Source organism: Ylistrum balloti, unplaced genomic scaffold (genome assembly GCF_031769215.1).
Source record: "Ylistrum balloti isolate Yb309-2 unplaced genomic scaffold, AGI_CSIRO_Ybal_v1 Utg370508, whole genome shotgun sequence".
Classification (NCBI taxonomy): domain Eukaryota; kingdom Metazoa; phylum Mollusca; class Bivalvia; order Pectinida; family Pectinidae; genus Ylistrum; species Ylistrum balloti.
The window spans coordinates 69286-88214 of record NW_026782328.1 but is presented as its reverse complement, the minus strand read 5'-3'; the positions used below and the strand labels follow the sequence as shown (position 1 = coordinate 88214).

The 18929-nt window shown below is 36.5% G+C and overlaps 2 protein-coding genes across 2 annotated transcripts; one reads left to right on the top strand and one right to left on the bottom strand.

The window, feature by feature from the left end:
* The first annotated feature begins 8273 nt into the window (after positions 1-8273).
* Positions 8274-13804, top strand: LOC132555599 (neurotrypsin-like). The gene is made up of 7 exons (XM_060219949.1): positions 8274-8382; positions 9336-9474; positions 10003-10187; positions 10709-10847; positions 11490-11665; positions 12462-12600; positions 12970-13804. The coding sequence occupies exons 1-7, from the start codon at positions 8274-8276 to the stop codon at positions 13205-13207; spliced, it is 1125 nt and encodes a 374-aa protein (XP_060075932.1). The 3' UTR covers positions 13208-13804.
* Positions 13805-18161, bottom strand: LOC132555597 (histidine N-acetyltransferase-like). Its single transcript, XM_060219947.1, has 4 exons — positions 18124-18161; positions 17259-17428; positions 15354-15575; positions 13805-14613 (listed from the first exon to the last, which is right to left on the bottom strand). Exons 1-4 carry the CDS (start codon positions 18158-18160, stop codon positions 14059-14061), a joined length of 984 nt encoding a protein of 327 aa, XP_060075930.1. The 5' UTR covers position 18161; the 3' UTR covers positions 13805-14058.
* Between the last annotated feature and the right edge of the window lie 768 nt (positions 18162-18929).

The window sequence follows — 18929 nt, the reverse complement described above, 5'->3', positions numbered from 1 at the left end:
TCCAATAGTGTCTAGTGTGATAATCCCAGAACAAGGTGACATCAAATCCACATCTTGTACAATGATGTCTAGTCGGGTAATCCCAGAACAAGGTGACATCAAATCCACATCTTGTACAATAGTGTCTAGTGTGATAATCCCAGAACAAGGTGACATCAAATCCACATCTTGTACAATGATATCCAGTGTGATAATCCCATAACAAGGTGACATCAAATCCACATCTTGTCCAATAGTGTCTAGTGTGATAATCCCAGAACAAGGTGACATCAAATCCACATCTTGTACAATGATGTCTAGTCAGGTAATCCCAGAACAAGGTGACATCAAATCCACATCTTGTACAATAGTGTCTAGTGTGATAATCCCAGAACAAGGTGACATCAAATCCACATCTTGTACAATGATGTCTAGTCGGGTAATCCCAGAACAAGGTGACATCAAATCCACATCTTGTACAATAGTGTCTAGTGTGATAATCCCAGAACAAGGTGACATCAAATCCACATCTTGTACAATGATATCCAGTGTGATAATCCCATAACAAGGTGACATCAAATCCACATCTTGTCCAATAGTGTCTAGTGTGATAATCCCAGAACAAGGTGACATCAAATCCACATCTTGTACAATGATGTCTAGTCGGGTAATCCCAGAACAAGGTGACATCAAATCCACATCTTGTACAATAGTGTCTAGTGTGATAATCCCAGAACAAGGTGACATCAAATCCACATCTTGTACAATGGTGTCTAGTGTGATAATCCCAGAACAAGGTGACATCAAATCCACATCTTGTACAATGATGTCTAGTCAGGTAATCCCAGAACAAGGTGACATCAAATCCACATCTTGTACAATAGTGTCTAGTGTGATAATCCCATAACAAGGTGACATCAAATCCACATCTTGTACAATGATGTCTAGTCGGGTAATCCCAGAACAAGGTGACATCAAATCCACATCTTGTACAATAGTGTCTAGTGTGATAATCCCAGAACAAGGTGACATCAAATCCACATCTTGTACAATGATATCCAGTGTGATAATCCCATAACAAGGTGACATCAAATCCACATCTTGTACAATAGTGTCTAGTGTGATAATCCCAGAACAAGGTGACATCAAATCCACATCTTGTACAATGATGTCTAGTCGGGTAATCCCAGAACAAGGTGACATCAAATCCACATCTTGTACAATAGTGTCTAGTGTGATAATCCCATAACAAGGTGACATCAAATCCACATCTTGTACAATGGTGTCTAGTGTGATAATCCCAGAACAAGGTGACATCAAATCCACATCTTGTACAATGGTGTCTAGTGTGATAATCCCATAACAAGTTGACATCAAATCCACATCTTGTACAATAGTGTCTAGTGTGATAATCCCATAACAAGGTGACATCAAATCCACATCTTGTACAATAGTGTCTAGTGTGATAATTCCAGAACAAGGTGACATCAAATCCACATCTTGTACAATAGTGTCTGGTGTGATAATCCCAGAACAAGGTGACATCAAATCCACATCTTGTACAATGGTGTCTAGTGTGATAATCCCAGAACAAGGTGACATCAAATCCACATCTTGTACAATGATGTCTAGTCAGGTAATCCCAGAACAAGGTGACATCAAATCCACATCTTGTACAATAGTGTCTAGTGTGATAATCCCAGAACAAGGTGACATCAAATCCACATCTTGTACAATGATGTCTAGTCGGGTAATCCCAGAACAAGGTGACATCAAATCCACATCTTGTACAATAGTGTCTAGTGTGATAATCCCAGAACAAGGTGACATCAAATCCACATCTTGTACAATGATATCCAGTGTGATAATCCCATAACAAGGTGACATCAAATCCACATCTTGTACAATAGTGTCTAGTGTGATAATCCCAGAACAAGGTGACATCAAATCCACATCTTGTACAATGATGTCTAGTCGGGTAATCCCAGAACAAGGTGACATCAAATCCACATCTTGTACAATAGTGTCTAGTGTGATAATCCCATAACAAGGTGACATCAAATCCACATCTTGTACAATGGTGTCTAGTGTGATAATCCCAGAACAAGGTGACATCAAATCCACATCTTGTACAATGGTGTCTAGTGTGATAATCCCATAACAAGTTGACATCAAATCCACATCTTGTACAATAGTGTCTAGTGTGATAATCCCATAACAAGGTGACATCAAATCCACATCTTGTACAATAGTGTCTAGTGTGATAATTCCAGAACAAGGTGACATCAAATCCACATCTTGTACAATAGTGTCTGGTGTGATAATCCCAGAACAAGGTGATATCAAATCCACATCTTGTACAATAGTGTCTAGTGTGATAATCCCAGAACAAGGTGACATCAAATCCACATCTTGTACAATAGTGTCTAGTGTGATAATCCCAGAACAAGGTGACATCAAATCCACATCTTGTACAATAGTGTCTAGTGTGATAATCCCAGAACAAGGTGACATCAAATCCACATCTTGTACAATAGTGTCTAGTGTGATAATTCCAGAACAAGGTGACATCAAATCCACATCTTGTACAATAGTGTCTGGTGTGATAATCCCAGAACAAGGTGACATCAAATCCACATCTTGTACAATAGTGTCTGGTGTGATAATCCCAGAACAAGGTGACATCAAATCCACATCTTGTACAATAGTGTCTAGTGTGATAATCCCAGAACAAGGTGACATCAAATCCACATCTTGTACAATAGTGTCTAGTGTGATAATCCCAGAACAAGGTGACATCAAATCCACATCTTGTACAATAGTGTCTAGTGTGATAATCCCAGAACGATGTAACACCGAACTAAATTTGAACAAATAACATTGAAATGATTAATAATAAAACGCTGAGATTCCTTGATATTGGAACTAATTTCTGGCATAGTTTATCATTACAGTCATACACCATAGATTTCTATTTTATATTTTATTTGATGGTTTAGCTGAAAAATTTCTGTTCAGTGTGAAAAATGATTTCATCAGTAGAGAACAGACAGATTTATTGGTCATGTGATTAACTAACAATCATGAAAACAGATACAATGTTTTCAAATATTTGTTGACAAATCTAGTTCCTACTTATATTTGTTTGAAGAAAGGAATATGTAAGCTCAGTTTGTTTTTAATACCCATCACACTATTGAATGATAAGAAATAATATGAAATAAAAAACTCATATGGTAAAAATTTTAAATCTGCTTAAATTGATAATTACAGGTAAGTTACCAGACTACCTTGTTGTCAACTGATGGTGCTGGACTTATCTATCACTACCAAGGATACAAAGACCAATTATACTGATTAATGATCAAAACAGAATATCTGCTTTTATATTGAATATAAGATATTGTTTAAATTTCAAATCTGCTGAAATTGATAATTACAGGTAAGTTACCAGACTACTTCATCATCAACTGATGGGCGTGGACCTACCTATCCCCGCCAAGGTCTCAAAGACCAGGATTACAACACAAGAGACATCTGTTACTGCCCCTCCAATCAGTCATTTGGGTCTGCCTTCTGTCGTCAAGAGGAAAGTCAGGACAGGTCAAGTTCTGGCTCTTCCTCTGTCAGCAGTATGTGATATACATGGCCTCTAACCTCTGACACATGACCTCTCATTTGGATGCACCTTCTTTTTGTGTTGCCTGTCTGCCAAGGCGACGTATAGGTATTACTATGTCGGCAGTGTAGGCAGCAGCAGCGCTCTCATTCACACAGAGGGGTTTTTTTTTACGATAACTTAAGTTCACCTTTGCCGATCAAACTCAAACTTCATGAAGTGCTTACACTTGGGATTTCTTTTCAGATCTCAAGGTCTAATGTTGTGGTCACTGTTACTATAAATAGAAAATTAGGTTTTTCGCAATAACTCCAGTTCCCATTTGCCAATCATAAAGTGTATTCTTACCAAAACTAAAATAGGAAATTGTTTTTTTCGCAAAAGCTTAAGTACACTTCGACCAATCTACCTCAAACTTACCATAGTGCTTCCTTATCAATAGTGCTTGCTTCTGATTGCTTTTCAGATCAAAAGGTCAAAACTGTAAAAAAAAAAAAAAAAAACCAACAAAATGGTTTTATGTGATTACTTGAGTTTTCTTTTTAAAATAAGACTCAAACTTCATACAAAGCTTCTTAATCAAAGGGGCTTGTTTGAAATTATTTTCAGGTAGGTTGTTCTTTATCCTGCCGTATTTGGAGCAAATCAGAATTTTTTTAAAAATTCTAATTCTGGGCATAATTGTGATATATGGATCTTTCTTGGGGATTCAATTCCCTTCAACACTATACATCTAATCTGTAAGTTTACTCATCACATCTTGAACAAATGGACAAATTATATAAATGAAATAAATACAATGAATATCTATGTCTATTGTTCCATAAAACCCATCTCCAGAGACCTTGCTTGGCAGGCGACACATCCACTTCCATTGAATTCTTGTTTATGGGTGGAGAGAAAATTCAGAACATGTCAAATTATGCAACTCCTCATTAGTTTGGGATGCCTTCATCTCTGACCTCATGGGTGACACTGACCTTGAATCTACATGAAGCAAGTCCTCACATGTTCAATCTTTTCAATTTAACTAGGTTGTGTTATTTTTCTTTTCTGAATGCTGTTCCATTGTGAAAAACCCATTTCAAAATCTAGTTTGCTGAAAATATTTATCTGAAGTGGATCAGCTTATATTTTTTTTATGAAAATTCAGTTACAGATTGGAATATCACAAAACATCGAGTCAAGGTCATATTGTATCTAACTCAAGCTCCTCAATCTGTGATGTTCTTCATACATGTATATCGGTGTTAATTTGTTCATATCATTTTCTTTTAAGTTGTTATCTGTAAATCTTATAAAATAATAAAAAGATAAAATATAAAGTGACGTTCATGGTGATGACAGTAGATGACACTTATTTTTACAAGGTTTGTGAATGTCCTTACTTAATGTTATCTCCCTTGAAATAAATTCATATGAATTCATACTTTACATAATTTTTTAGCGATTTGTCTGAAGTAAACTGATATGCTCCTGTCCACCATTAACTTTCCACATTCTGACTCCCTTAAACCATACATCATCTACCAGTGAGAAGTGGATCAGTTTTGTGTCAATGAATTTCGTAGTTCACAAGGGTCAGTTGTTACATTCTAATAACCATCTAACATGTTAGGATGTAGCCAGTATACATATGAATGATGTGACGAGTCTATAGTGGTAATTTAGTCTATTAAGCTATTATAAAGTGTTATCAACATATTTTTACTGACATGTATGTCCGTCATTTGAAACATTGTATTTCTAATTTACTTCATATGTTAGGAAATTCTATTTATACATCATAGTATACAAACATTTTCTTCTGTAATTATGCCTCTAATTCCAATGCATTTTTCGGTGATAAACTGTTAAATGTTTCATTGTGTTGTGTTGATTTTTCCTTCATTTTCATAGGACTCTTACACACAGGTCTGAGATGTAGTGTCTTATTTTGGTAACAACTTGCCCTGTTATACATAGGTCTGAGATGTAGTGTCTTATTTTGGTGACGTCTTGCCCTGTTACACACAGGTCTGAGATGTAGTGCCTTATTTTGGTGACGTCTTGCCCTGTTACACACAGGTCTGAGATGTAGTGCCTTATTTTGGTAATGACTTGCCCTGGTACACACAGATCTGTGATGTAGTGTCTTATTTTGGTAACAACTTGCCCTGTTACACACAGGTATGAGATGTAGTGTCTTATTTTGGTAACGTCTTGCCCTGTTACACACAGATCTGAGATGTAGTGTCTTATTTTGGTAACATCTTGCCCTGTTACACACAGGTCTGAGATGTAGTGCCTTATTTTGGTAATGACTTGCCCTGGTACACACAGATCTGTGATGTAGTGTCTTATTTTGGTAATGACTTGCCCTGGTACACACAGGTCTGAGATGTAGTGCCTTATTTTGGTAATGACTTGCCCTGGTACACACAGATCTGTGATGTAGTGTCTTATTTTGGTAATGACTTGCCCTGGTACACACAGGTCTGAGATGTAGGGCCTTATTTTGGTAATGACTTGCCCTGGTACACACAGGTCTGAGATGTAGTGTCTTATTTTGGTAACAACTTGCCCTGTTACACACAGGTCTGAGATGTAGTGTCTTATTTTGGTATTGACTCGCCCTGTTACACACAGATCTGAGATGCACTGCCTTATTTTGGTAACGTCTTGCCCTGTTACACACAGGTCTGAGATGTAGTGTATTATTTCGGTAACATCTTGCCCTGTTACACACAGGTCTGAGATGTAGTGTCTTATTTTGGTGATGACTTGCCCTGGTACACACAGGTCTGAGATGTAGTGTCTTATTTTGGTAACAACTTGCCCTGTTACACACAGGTCTGAGATGTAGTGTCTTATTTTGGTATTGACTCGCCCTGTTACACACAGGTCTGAGATGTAGTGTCTTGTTTTGGTGATGACTTGCCCTGTTACACACAGGTCTGAGCTGTAGTGTCTTATTTTGGTTTTGATTTTCCCTGTTACACATAGGTCTGAGATGTAGTGTATTATTTCGGTAACATCTTGCCCTGTTACACACAGGTCTGAGATGTAGTGTCTTATTTTGGTAATGACTTGCCCTGTTACACATAGGTCTTATTATATTTAAAATGTAGATTATGACCTCAACACCATTTATAAATATGAAGATGAATGTTCTGCATTAACACCATCTTATCATGAACTTGGCTTTTACATAACTCAAAGTGTCCATCCTGTACTATAATGACAAAGACAAACCCACCTATAGTAAAAGCACTTGGTCTCGACCACATGACAGCTGTTTTCATTCTACTGGATTATGTTTGAAGTTATACCAGAATGAATCGCTAGACAAACGACAAATCATGCGGGATTAACACTGTCTGATCAATGTTTCTACTATTATATAGGTTATTAAAGACTATACAGTTGTTAAAGAATTGAATACAAAATGTAATTGTCTGTCGTAAAGTGTACCTGCGTTTCTATGGACAGAAAAGTAACTTGGATATATACAAAAAAAATTCTCTCTGGTTTAATTTTGGTCGCTGATATTAAAGAACTAACCGATGGTAAACGTAATGCTTCAATACTAGATTCATAGATTAGTTTATCGTACTAGTATTTCCGTCAGAATAAAGATACAAATGACCTTTCCTGTCCTAACCTACATACCTCCGTAATTACATTGAGGTGTGGGTTTCCTAAAATTTCATTTGTAGTTCGCCATTTTGTAACTTCCCAGTGCGTGTAATTGAGCTGGATGTAATTTGGTCAAATTACACTGTTTTAATGGATGTAATTTCAATATTGAGATATGCTTAAGCTCTGGTGATGATAATGTATGCAAATCATGACCTGAAACGCTGGATATGATTGTTTCAAAGTTTTTGTTGAAAAACGACAGTGCATTAAGTACTTATCATTTAATAGGTTTTGTAAAAATTAATGTTGTTGCATTGTTTTTTTCCCATTCCATTCTTGACAATATCTGTTACCTGTACTGCACAACATACATATATTCGTTACTATCAAAAGGTTATCAAACTTTCTTAACAGTTTGAAAATTGTTGTATAAAACCCAACACATCCATATTTACAATGTACCTCGGTTGTAACAGCTCTCTAGATTCCCTAGGGAAAGACTGGCAGTAGATGGGACCAGGACTCAGTTTCTTTCTTTTGAGGCTCAGATAAATTCTGCAAACCCTTTAATTAAAAGTTTCATTAAAAGTAATCTTGTACAGCATCCACACAACAAACTGTTTTACCGTGGTCAAGGCATGATGCAAGGATGTGTATTCATGTTTTTATTGAAATTTTTCAGTGTAAACCATTTAACTAAATTCAAAAGCAAGCCATTGAAAGATACTTACACAATTTTAAACTTCTAATTTATAACAGGCAGTAGATAATGATGCTTAGATCGAGAAATCAACGATAGTACAGCGTTATGCTTCTAAACATAATACTGCAAGCGACATTAAACGATGTGGACGAGTAACATGCTGAACAGATTGTCAGACTAGATATTTAGGACGAGATAATGAGTGGTATTATTGTAGCGGATGTGATAATAATTATATAATTCAAACGACATTACATGTAGGTAATGATATGTAAATACAACTCTATAGCAAATGAGGCGACAGTGCTTCCCAATATCTGTCTGGGCAGCAGTTCACCAGAGACTGTCAAGATGGCGGGATCCACACTTGTTGGCTTGTATTCCTTACTGAGTATTTGGTCCGTTACCTGTCACCCCAACCTCCGTGATTTGTTGTTGAAAAGGCTCGGAACCGAAGAAGGTATGGCTTTGTATACTTAACACTGTGAGGTTACCAACTTTCTTTATCTTTGTTTGTTCATAATTTTATGAAATGAGTTAATGTGACATATTTTGCTGCAATGATAACTAAAATGATCTTCATGATATGTTTGCTATAGTGACTATATTCCTGTATGTGTTAGATATAGTGACTATATTCCTGTATGTGTTAGATATAGTGACTATATTCCTGTATGTGTTAGATATAGTGACTGTATTCCTGTATGTGTTAGATATAGTGACTATATTCCTGTATGTGTTAGATATAGTGACTGTATTCCTGTATGTGTTAGATATAGTGACTATATTCCTGTATGTGTTAGATATAGTGACTATATTCCTGTATGTGTTAGATATAGTGACTGTATTCCTGTATGTGTTAGATATAGTGACTATATTCCAGTATGTGTTAGATATAGTGACTGTATTCCTGTATGTGTTAGATATAGTGACTGTATTCCAGTATGTGTTAGATGTAGTGACTGTATTCCAGTATGTGTTAGATATAGTGACTGTATTCCAGTATGTGTTAGATATAGTGACTGTATTCCTGTATGTGTTAGATGTAGTGACTGTATTTCTGTATATGTTAAATATAGTGACTGTATTTCTGTATATGTTAAATATAGTGACTATATTCCTGTATATGTTAAATATAGTGACTGTATTTCTGTACTTCGATCCAGAGACGGATTTTCCGTTTAAAATAACGAACATTATTCTAATACCAATATTCTATTTCAAACATTGCACAAATAATTTTTTCGCTATGTTTCGCTCAGTGTTTAGGAGAGCTAAGATTATATATATCAGACTTGGCTATCTCCTGTTTTACATTTGTAAACTATATGGAATTTCACATATCAAAAAGGCCATACAACAGTATTATATTTCATGCTATTAAAACTTTCTGTGTGTCGGTCTGGCGGACAGGAAGTGTCCGTCTCAGAGACGGACGAACAGACTACCAAGGTCGACTGGAAATATTCCACGCTGGCCAATGGGGCACGGTGTGTGATGACAATTTTGACCGGTTCGATGCACGAGTGGTCTGTAAACAGCTCGGATACAGGTACGCCATGACTGAACTATCGCTGTTTGCACCACTGGAACATGTCATAGCAAAATTGAAGGCACAAGCGAATTAATTTGATTTGTTCCAGGAGAAAAAAAAATCCTGGCCATCACAGGCTGATGCACTCCCTTTGAAGATTACAAAGGAGTGACATTATACTTCAAAGTCGTGATAATATACCTCGGGGTTCGTTCGATGCACATCAAAGGGTCAGGCTAGTCTTTTCGTCTTATCCACAAGGTGTCGCACATGGATCCTTCAGTTTTGTCATGACATGTTCCAGAGGTGTAGCGAGCGGAAATGATTGTAACCCCTGAAGTATCGAGGATGGCTAACGGCTGCTTAAATAGTAGAAACCAAGAAAGCGAATGTGGAAATAAAAAATAGACTTGTGGGAAAATAGGCAATGAAGTTCATTAACCTCAATACATTTTCATATTTTGACAAACTTGAATCGTACCAAAGTACATTAAAGAGTACCAAATACATACGTAGTATACACAAAACATATCTTTGTTATTGTAGAGGAGGTAGAGTGACTAAGAACGCTTTCGATGCTTATGGTGGAGGAGAAGGACCTATATGGATGGACGATGTGTCATGTGACCAAGAAGAGCGCCGCCTCGTGGATTGTAACTTTCCCGGATGGGAAATTGAAAACTGCTCTCATTATGAAGATGTTGGTATCGAGTGTAACTATGTGGAAGAAGGTATGAATGTTTTACATCTAAGACATTATACATTTCATGTACACAAATAACGCAACTTTAAAAATTATTAAATTATCTACTAAATAAGAGAAAAAAGTGAATCCTGTCAAAAGTCCAAACTTATGTTTTAAAAAACAAGTAATTAGAGCAACCTATGGACTTCCGGTACCAGTCTAACAAACGCCTTTTCTCCCTTTTTTAAACCAGGATATTTCACTATCATCGAGGTACGTTATCATCAATACCTTTGCACAATTTGATATATGGCGTGTCATCGTGATGTTTATGGGAGGTAACACACCAACTTCAGATCATCCGAAACCTTTAAATAGTAGATTAGACGCATTCAAACTTAGAAAAAATAAAACTTTTTAAGTATGCATATATCATTTGTGTTCTGTCTGCCCCAAAGCTGGGACTGATGAACCTGGAGACATCAGGTGACCGTTAAAGTTCATGACCTCTTGTAATTACATAATAATGACATGTCTATGATTTGGTACTCAACGCTCTGTCTCCAGGAAAGCTCCGACTGACTGGTGGTACCACACCGTTACAAGGTCGGCTGGAGATCTTTCATGATGAACGTTGGGGGTCAGTGTGTGATGACGGTTGGACACAGACTAATTCCCGTGTCGTGTGTTCAGAACTGGGCTTCAGGTATGTATGGTGACCCTGTCTTTCTGCTTAATTTATATGTAGTGCAACACAACGCTGGTAAAAATATAGACAATCTTTGCTCCTTCGTGAATAAAGTAGTATTTCATCAGGTAGAGTGGACATTTTGATGTTTACTAATGACCAGCAGGAGTGAAAACTATCAAAGATTCCTCCCCGCGAGATGAAAGAAACACCAGCTTTCTATTGATAACATTTTAGCATACCTTTATCACACTGCTCTGTTTATATCTGATGTGTGCCCTTTTATCAGTACTCCGCTGGATATATAGTTTCAAAGCACATATCTCAAAATTACTCATCACAAAGCAAGTAAATACATCAGACTGACCAGAATCAACGCCTCTAGTAGAGCGAGTTTCCTAACATCTTCTCTCCGAAAGTCCGCAATGCAATCTGAAAAGATCGGAACTTTGGATGTAAATGTTGTGATCTGATTGGTCACTTGTGAAAAATATCTGTGATATTTTGACCACAAAACCTATTTATTGTGAAAATATAATAAATATCTCCAGCTTACCCCCGTTCCACCCGCATTTTCACTTTTCAAAAAACTTGTTCACAGATTTTGTTTCTAGGCTGAATCACATAAATAATAATGTAAAACTATTTCTTACATCATAGCGGAGGATCCGTTCTAGACCAAGCCAGTGATAAGGGAAGCGGCCCGATCTGGATGGATGACGTGTCCTGTAGGGGTGTTGAGGATCGTCTGGTAAACTGTAATTTCCCAGGCTGGAAAATTGAGGACTGCTCTCACTTTGAGGACATTTCTATCTCATGTGATCCTCTAGAAGAAGGCAAGTAAAGTGAAAATAAACTTAAAAGATATCATGTATGAAAGTGTGACGTTCGTTTTATTTTCAATAAAACTTAAAACCATTTTACGCTTAATGCCACGGTAGTAATGATTCAAACGTTGATATTCCAGGCAATACCACGATTAAAGCTATTTTACCCGTTATCTTTCTTGTAACTGACAATGATCATGTTTTTGACATTCGAAATTCAGAGGTTTCGCTCTCAGTACAGCCTCATTGGATGTGCAAGTATATCATGACAAAATCAAAGACTCTCGAGCAGCCATATGATTGGTTTCTGGTACAGAAATTGGCCAATAATTAGACTCTAAAACCACTACTTCGAAAATCATTAAGGGTATATACCGAAAAGTGACATTTTTAATGCTGAGTGATTAATATCATCTTCATCAAAAGTGTTTGACTTTAAAAGTTTTTTTCTAATAGAAAAGTGAATTTGGAAAATGGAAAATATCTTTATGTGTTAAAACTATTCTTAAGAAATCACTTATCCTTTTTTTATATCCGGTTTATCTATTGATAATAAACTTCATTTGCTTCGGATTTTGCTGATTCCAGTAGGGTTTTTGTGTGGAAATTGTGTTTGGCTTTCTTGAGTGTTGTTTTGTGCCACTATTCCGTTAGACGTCCAAGATCTTATAGTGTTGTCGTTGTGGTGTCATTGCGCAAGACACTTGCCAAATGCTACGGACCTCCCGTATGTTGTTCGTATATTGACCAGTCATTGGTCAAAAGAAGAATTCATTTGATTAACAAATGTGATTTATCTTAACAGGAAGCATTCGGCTGGTTAGTGGTCAAAGCGAATTGGAAGGAAGAGTCGAAATTGTCCATGACGGTAGATGGGGAACTGTCTGTGACGATGACTTCGAACAGATCGATGCTGAAGTTGTATGTCGACAGCTAGGATACAGGTAAGTGAATATCTAAAGACGAACACTATCCGAGGGTTCGATAATCCGTCTAAATAACCTACCACAAGTAGTTTAAAATATATAACATTTGTATGAAATACCCCATATAAAGACAGGCAGGAAATGTTTTTACTCTCAACACCATTATGAACCATGGGGACGCTGTTGACCCTGGTCATTCTAGTGAATGAATGCGGGACGACTAGACATGTACTTCCTTAGAATTCTTGTTCATATTTTCATTTCCTTAGCGTGATATGAAATATGTGCCCCATCGGAATCCACGGGGACGATTGCGATAAGTAATTATAACTTTCGAATTTCAACCTTACTTTTGATATCAACTTGTTGTATTTCATGTGTGTAAAGCGGTGGCATCGTTGCAAGTGAAGCAGCATTCGGCAAAGGAAAAGGTCCTATTTGGATGGACCAAGTCACGTGCACGGGCAGTGAATATCGATTGGCAGAATGCGAACACCCCGGATGGAGGGAGGAGGACTGTTCTCATTGGGAGGATGTTGGCGTTATATGTGATATAGATAATAATATACCGGAAGTTGAGGAAGATGAGTTTAATGAGGTGGAATCTAACAATACTCCATTTTAACGAGACAAGAAAAGGAGAAGGACAATATGTACATAGCCACTGCGAGGCCATAGGTCAATTGTTCTTTTTAGGTTAAGAAAATTAGTTGAAAATCATGTAAATAGACCTCTCGAACAGTAACCTAGTTCTGCCAAGGGAGATAATGAAGCAGATAGGTGGTAGAAGAGAAACAAAAGACTTCAGAACATTCAACACCAGTAGACACAATTTTTTAAAATCCACATTCTGCAATAGTACTGACAGTTAGTCGCATTGGACGGTCATGTGTTATTATATACGTTTATTTCCTAATATGTATAGTTGCTTCAAAGTTAATATGATTCAACAATAGAAAAAGGCGGATAATATTTCATAACTATTGAGAGAACACTATTCAGAGAATGGCTGGAAATTACACCACACTTACTTCCGCCTCACATAATGAACAATACAGATGTGTTTTCAACATGTAAATTGTTCGGTGATTGGTATTGGCCACCGACAACCTGACGTGTATTTATTTGACCATATTTCTGTGTATACTGACAAGATATAATAAAACAGACACAGGACCTGTTTTGTATTGTTGATAAAAATAGTAAAAAGTAGAGTCATGAATTTAGTTTCGTGTTTTTTTAATTAATTACAACCTATCTTAAAACCGTCTTGGTATTATAAAAACATCCACAGACAGCTAATGACTAGAATATATATCCAGACCTTTGTCAAAAGCCGTTATAATGGCTAGATACTGGCTAGGTAAACATTGTATTGACATAGATAGAAGAATATATGATGACGTCAGCCAATCATACCTGTCATAGCCACGTGTTGTCCAGTATATCATCATTACATCCTTCACGTATTCGCAGTCAATCAAAATATACAGAATGTTCAATACCGTAATGAAATCCTCTCGACATTACCCTCAAGGACAACTGTTCTGTTACTTTCAGGAGAACGTCATCAGACTTATGCATTGGGAATGTGACGAATATAAATATCTTGACGTCATCAACTGATATATATCTTGCCATCTGTGCAACAATATGATGAGCGACATGTTCCTCGTGACATATATCTCCATAGAAATCTAGGTTCAGGCGTGTCCCAGCTTCACACTTAATTTTGTTTGCAATAGAAACTAAGACAGGGATAGACATTTGAGACCGATCTTGTGTTTTAGGATAACTTGCACACATTGCCCGGTCACTGGTTAGGAAATGGGAGATGTTAGACGGTCTTAATTTGTATGGAATAGAATTAACTACTATAAAATTCTCGGGTAACAGGTGATTTATCGCTTCAGGTGAACAAAACAGTTCTGCTAGAGAGTTTGCATCAACCATCGTCATGGAGACGTGAAGAGATTCAGACTGGAACAATGTCTGCTTAGAAAGCTTCTCAGTCGTCAGTGTGATTCTCGCCTGAAACAAACGAATATAAACAGAGTAGTTATACACTAGGCATTGGGGATGAGTCTGCCCTCTTTCTATTTGGTGGGGAAACGTTGCGTTGTTGACCTTTCTTGTATCAACTACTTTAATGTATGGCAGTGATTCCATGTCAACCTTCATGTTTTCCAAATAGTACAATGTACTGGGATAACGCAATTTTTCCTTAATCCTCAGTGAAAGACTAAACGCAAAGACATAAACAAAGACAGTGGAAAAAACAGACAGTGTAAGAGTCGAAATAAGTACAGGACATGGTCAGTTAATGGACAGATGATACACCAGTACAACAAGCAATGTGATCGCGCATATTACCAGCATTGCTTCATAGCATCATATTTTGATGGGATGTCAGGATTAGTATTTTGTATATAATAGACAAGACTATCGTTAACAAGGGGACGGTGTCGTATGGTTGGACGGTGTCTGGACATATGCAACCAATTAAACAACCATATGATATTTTATTTCATTTTTTTTTTTATAAATAACGAGTCTGGAGACTATAATCAATGCTAAATAAACTCATCGTTAGATTAAACGACACATTAATGATAAAGCAGCTTTAAACTTTAAGATGTTTATGATGTTTTCGTTGGAGAATAGCCGATTGATTTGGTTTCGGTGAATTCATCGAATTCATCCATTATATATTCATTGTTAAATTTCATACAAAACATGAATATAGATACATATCATTTCGTAGTGCTCACCCTTTGCCATACGAGCTTGCCTCCTTTAGCAATGGCGTTGTCTCTGTGGTCACATGAAAACAGACATGATGATTGTCTGATTACAGTTTTAGAAAAACTCTGTAGACAAAAATTTTTCATTTTGGTATAGATTCCTCTCTTCTCGAATTCCTTCTTGACTCTTGCAGCACGAACAACGATAGTCTCTTTATCATCGATAAGAGCAGCAAACATGAAGCTCACCTGAAACCACAAACAATTGGAAGGAGATACCATTGGACAAATAAAAGAACAAGAGGCCTAGCGGTTTTGAAGGTCACCTGAAATAAGCAGTATTGAAAATAAAGGTTAAAGGGTAGTTATAAAGTGTCATGAAACAGAAATTGTGAATATAGTAAGCCAGTGTCAATACATGCATACCATCAAAACTCATTCTATACTTATAATTCTTACAAAGTTATTTCCGGTGGGAAATAAACAACGTTAAGCTAAAAAATGCTATTTTTTCTATGAAAATTACAGTAAAGTGTTAAAACACTTCCTCCCCAGGAAGAAATGTGAGACCGATTTTGGTAATTAAAGCACCTTCAGATGCTTCAGTCTATGATTCTATCATATTTGGGGTGTTGAGAAGGTTTTTTAAATTGAAGCCAATTTAACCATTTTTTGGCCCCGTCGACTAGACCATGGAGGTCAGCCAGGATCAATATGGAAATACCATCATGTCGTCATCCTTCTCTCATAAATCTAACCTAGTTTGAAATATTCCAATGGAAATTAAACAAATAATGCTCAAAAATCTATTTTCCAATATAAACTATAGTAAACTTTACCCCTCCTCACGGGGAAATGTGACACCCTGGGGCTATGGCAGTCACAATTTTGGTAAAGAACCTTACGATTCTCCCATTCATTAAAAGTATTTGATTCTATCTTATTAGGGTGTTGAGAGGAAGAAATTTGAAATCATAGTCAATTTGACCAATTCGACCCTCTGGTCCCTGTTGGGTTGGGATTGTATAATTCACCATTTTGGTATAATTAGGCCAGGGAAGGTTTCTGCAAAATTCCATTAAAATCGGAATAAATGCTTTTAAGAAGAAGTCGAATATGTTAATTTTTAAGGATGTACGACGCACGACACCGCATGTAGGTAAAAACCGTTAATAAATATCAGAATTAATATAATCATCCAATGTGCTCAAATGTTCAAAGCCCTTTTTTCACTCAAATTTGCAAACTTTCGAAATATGATGAGTAAGAAGTTTATAGAAACTGCCGTCGGTCAATTATCTATAAATCTTTTCTTGTGATTTCATAAATGAACTTCTTATCTTCTGGAGAGGCTATTGTACATTGCGACTCATTTCACGATTATCAATGAAAACTTAATCTATTAATATATATATGGGTGGTCGGGTGGCGCAGTGGTAACGCACTCGTATTTCACCAAGCCGTTCGGGGTTCGATTCCCGGAATGGACGTCTGAAGGTATGGAGTCACCTGCCCGACCACGTGGGTTTCTTCCGGGTAGTCCGGTTTCTTTCCACAGTCAGACCTGTTGTGCGCTTCTATCCGTGCCAACAAGAGTAATTGACATAAGTTGGGGAAAAATTGTCTCTCAATTGTTGTAAAATGAATAAAGTATATTATTATTGGTATATATATAATTAAAAGACTGGAAAACACGATATTTTTACTGGGCACGGAGAACTCATCACATTTCACTATATATATATACAAAGTCTACCATTAGAAAGGCCTTTGTTTCTTATCGCAAGTTATATGCAGGTTCATGTGCTATTTAAAATGCACTGTGAGTTTAATGAAAGATGTCTTCATACCGGTGGTACAGATGTTACTTTATCACATTTAGACACATTTGGAGTCTTTCTTCACATATACAATACAATGTATTACTGATACCATTTGGTTGTCACTGTATCCACAAAACCCGGTATGGTTTGCCAGCAGGTGATGGTATTGACTCGACAGGTAATCCAGTCCATGGTAGAGATTATCTCGTAAAGATACAACCTCGGTGTAATCGTCAGCAGTAGCTCTACGGTAGTATACATTCTCCATTGTAGTGACAACTGGCGAAAATGAAGATTATAAGGATATAAAAAACAGAAAAATATATAACAACATGATAGTAATATCTTCTATCACGCAGTGAGCATCGTCTTCCGATAACCTTTAACTCCAAACAGTGCGTGTTTTCACAGTATGTTTACATTTGCTAACTTAGATGTACTTATTCTGACACTATCATTCACACCTATCTTATTGTACAACATGAATATTTTATCATCAACTTTGACTCCAGGGATTCATAAGTGAACGAACATCCGGTGTCGGTTTTCGGTCTGATATTTCATAAGTCTAAGTTTGCGAATGATGAAAATAACTACAGAAAACACCTGGATGAGCACTGGCTCACATATTCAGTACGTTGATATACTTAACTACATTGTCGTTTCCTCCACTTAAAATTGTCTGTAGCAATACATAGTAAGACCTTTAGATAGATAAACTAATGTTTAAGAGTGATGAGGCACTTTATTATCTAGTCAGAAGTTGACGAGAGTTTACGTCCACGTGACGTACAAAATGTGATAAAAGCATAAGAAGGAAGACACTATCACCGATATCTGAGGTACTCGTATCTTCCTTTTATAATCACACTTACAGATAACGAGGTCATATACGTGGTTGAACACATGCATTATCTCTTGTAAAACCTTATACTATTATTTGGTATTGGTGACTATTGTGTTTAAATACTTACCGAACATTCCATTGTCACCTTGACCTTGTGTTGACATGAGATCGCAGATTATGTGACGTGATAAACTAGGTTAGCGTGTAAGGAGATACCCATATTATTTATACGAGGTCAGAAAATTGTACTAAAGACACACAGGAGAAAAACATATCTATAAAATCAATGTAAATTCCAACTGAGATACATTACAGGCAAATGCTGAATAATTGAATCATAAAGAACTTCGTTTTTAAGTGCCTTATCCTGCCTACATCTGACGACACTTCCGCTTTCGATTTGCATATACTTATTATTACGTGGAAGTCTAAACTTGTTTTTAAGAAATTTGGATATGTTTCTCACAATGATGTTAATCTGATCATATTCATTTTGTTCTAAATTAAATTATTTAAAGTATTGAAAGTGTTATTCGGTCGTGATGCGTGATAGAAAAATTGCATTTTAGCCTAACAATTCTTATTTTTGGATGCAATACTATATATATATTCAGAAACTTCTGTAAGTATTATGTTTGACACAAAAGTAACTACCATATCTCATGTATTATCTTCGGACTGGTATCTTGTCCTTTGTTGCATTATCGTCATAGTTTGATCGAAAGACGATTGTCATGTTTTTCTGAACAGTATTTATGTTTCTACTGGAAAAGGCGTAATTCACAATATATATTGGGCCTTACTTAATAAAATGTATTTGACAATGCGGAAACAAATACGGTCACAGACTCGAGCCGCAAGTAAAAGTCATTTAATATAGATTTCCTTGAATGATAAATTAACAAGCACATACATCACTGTTTATACACTCTC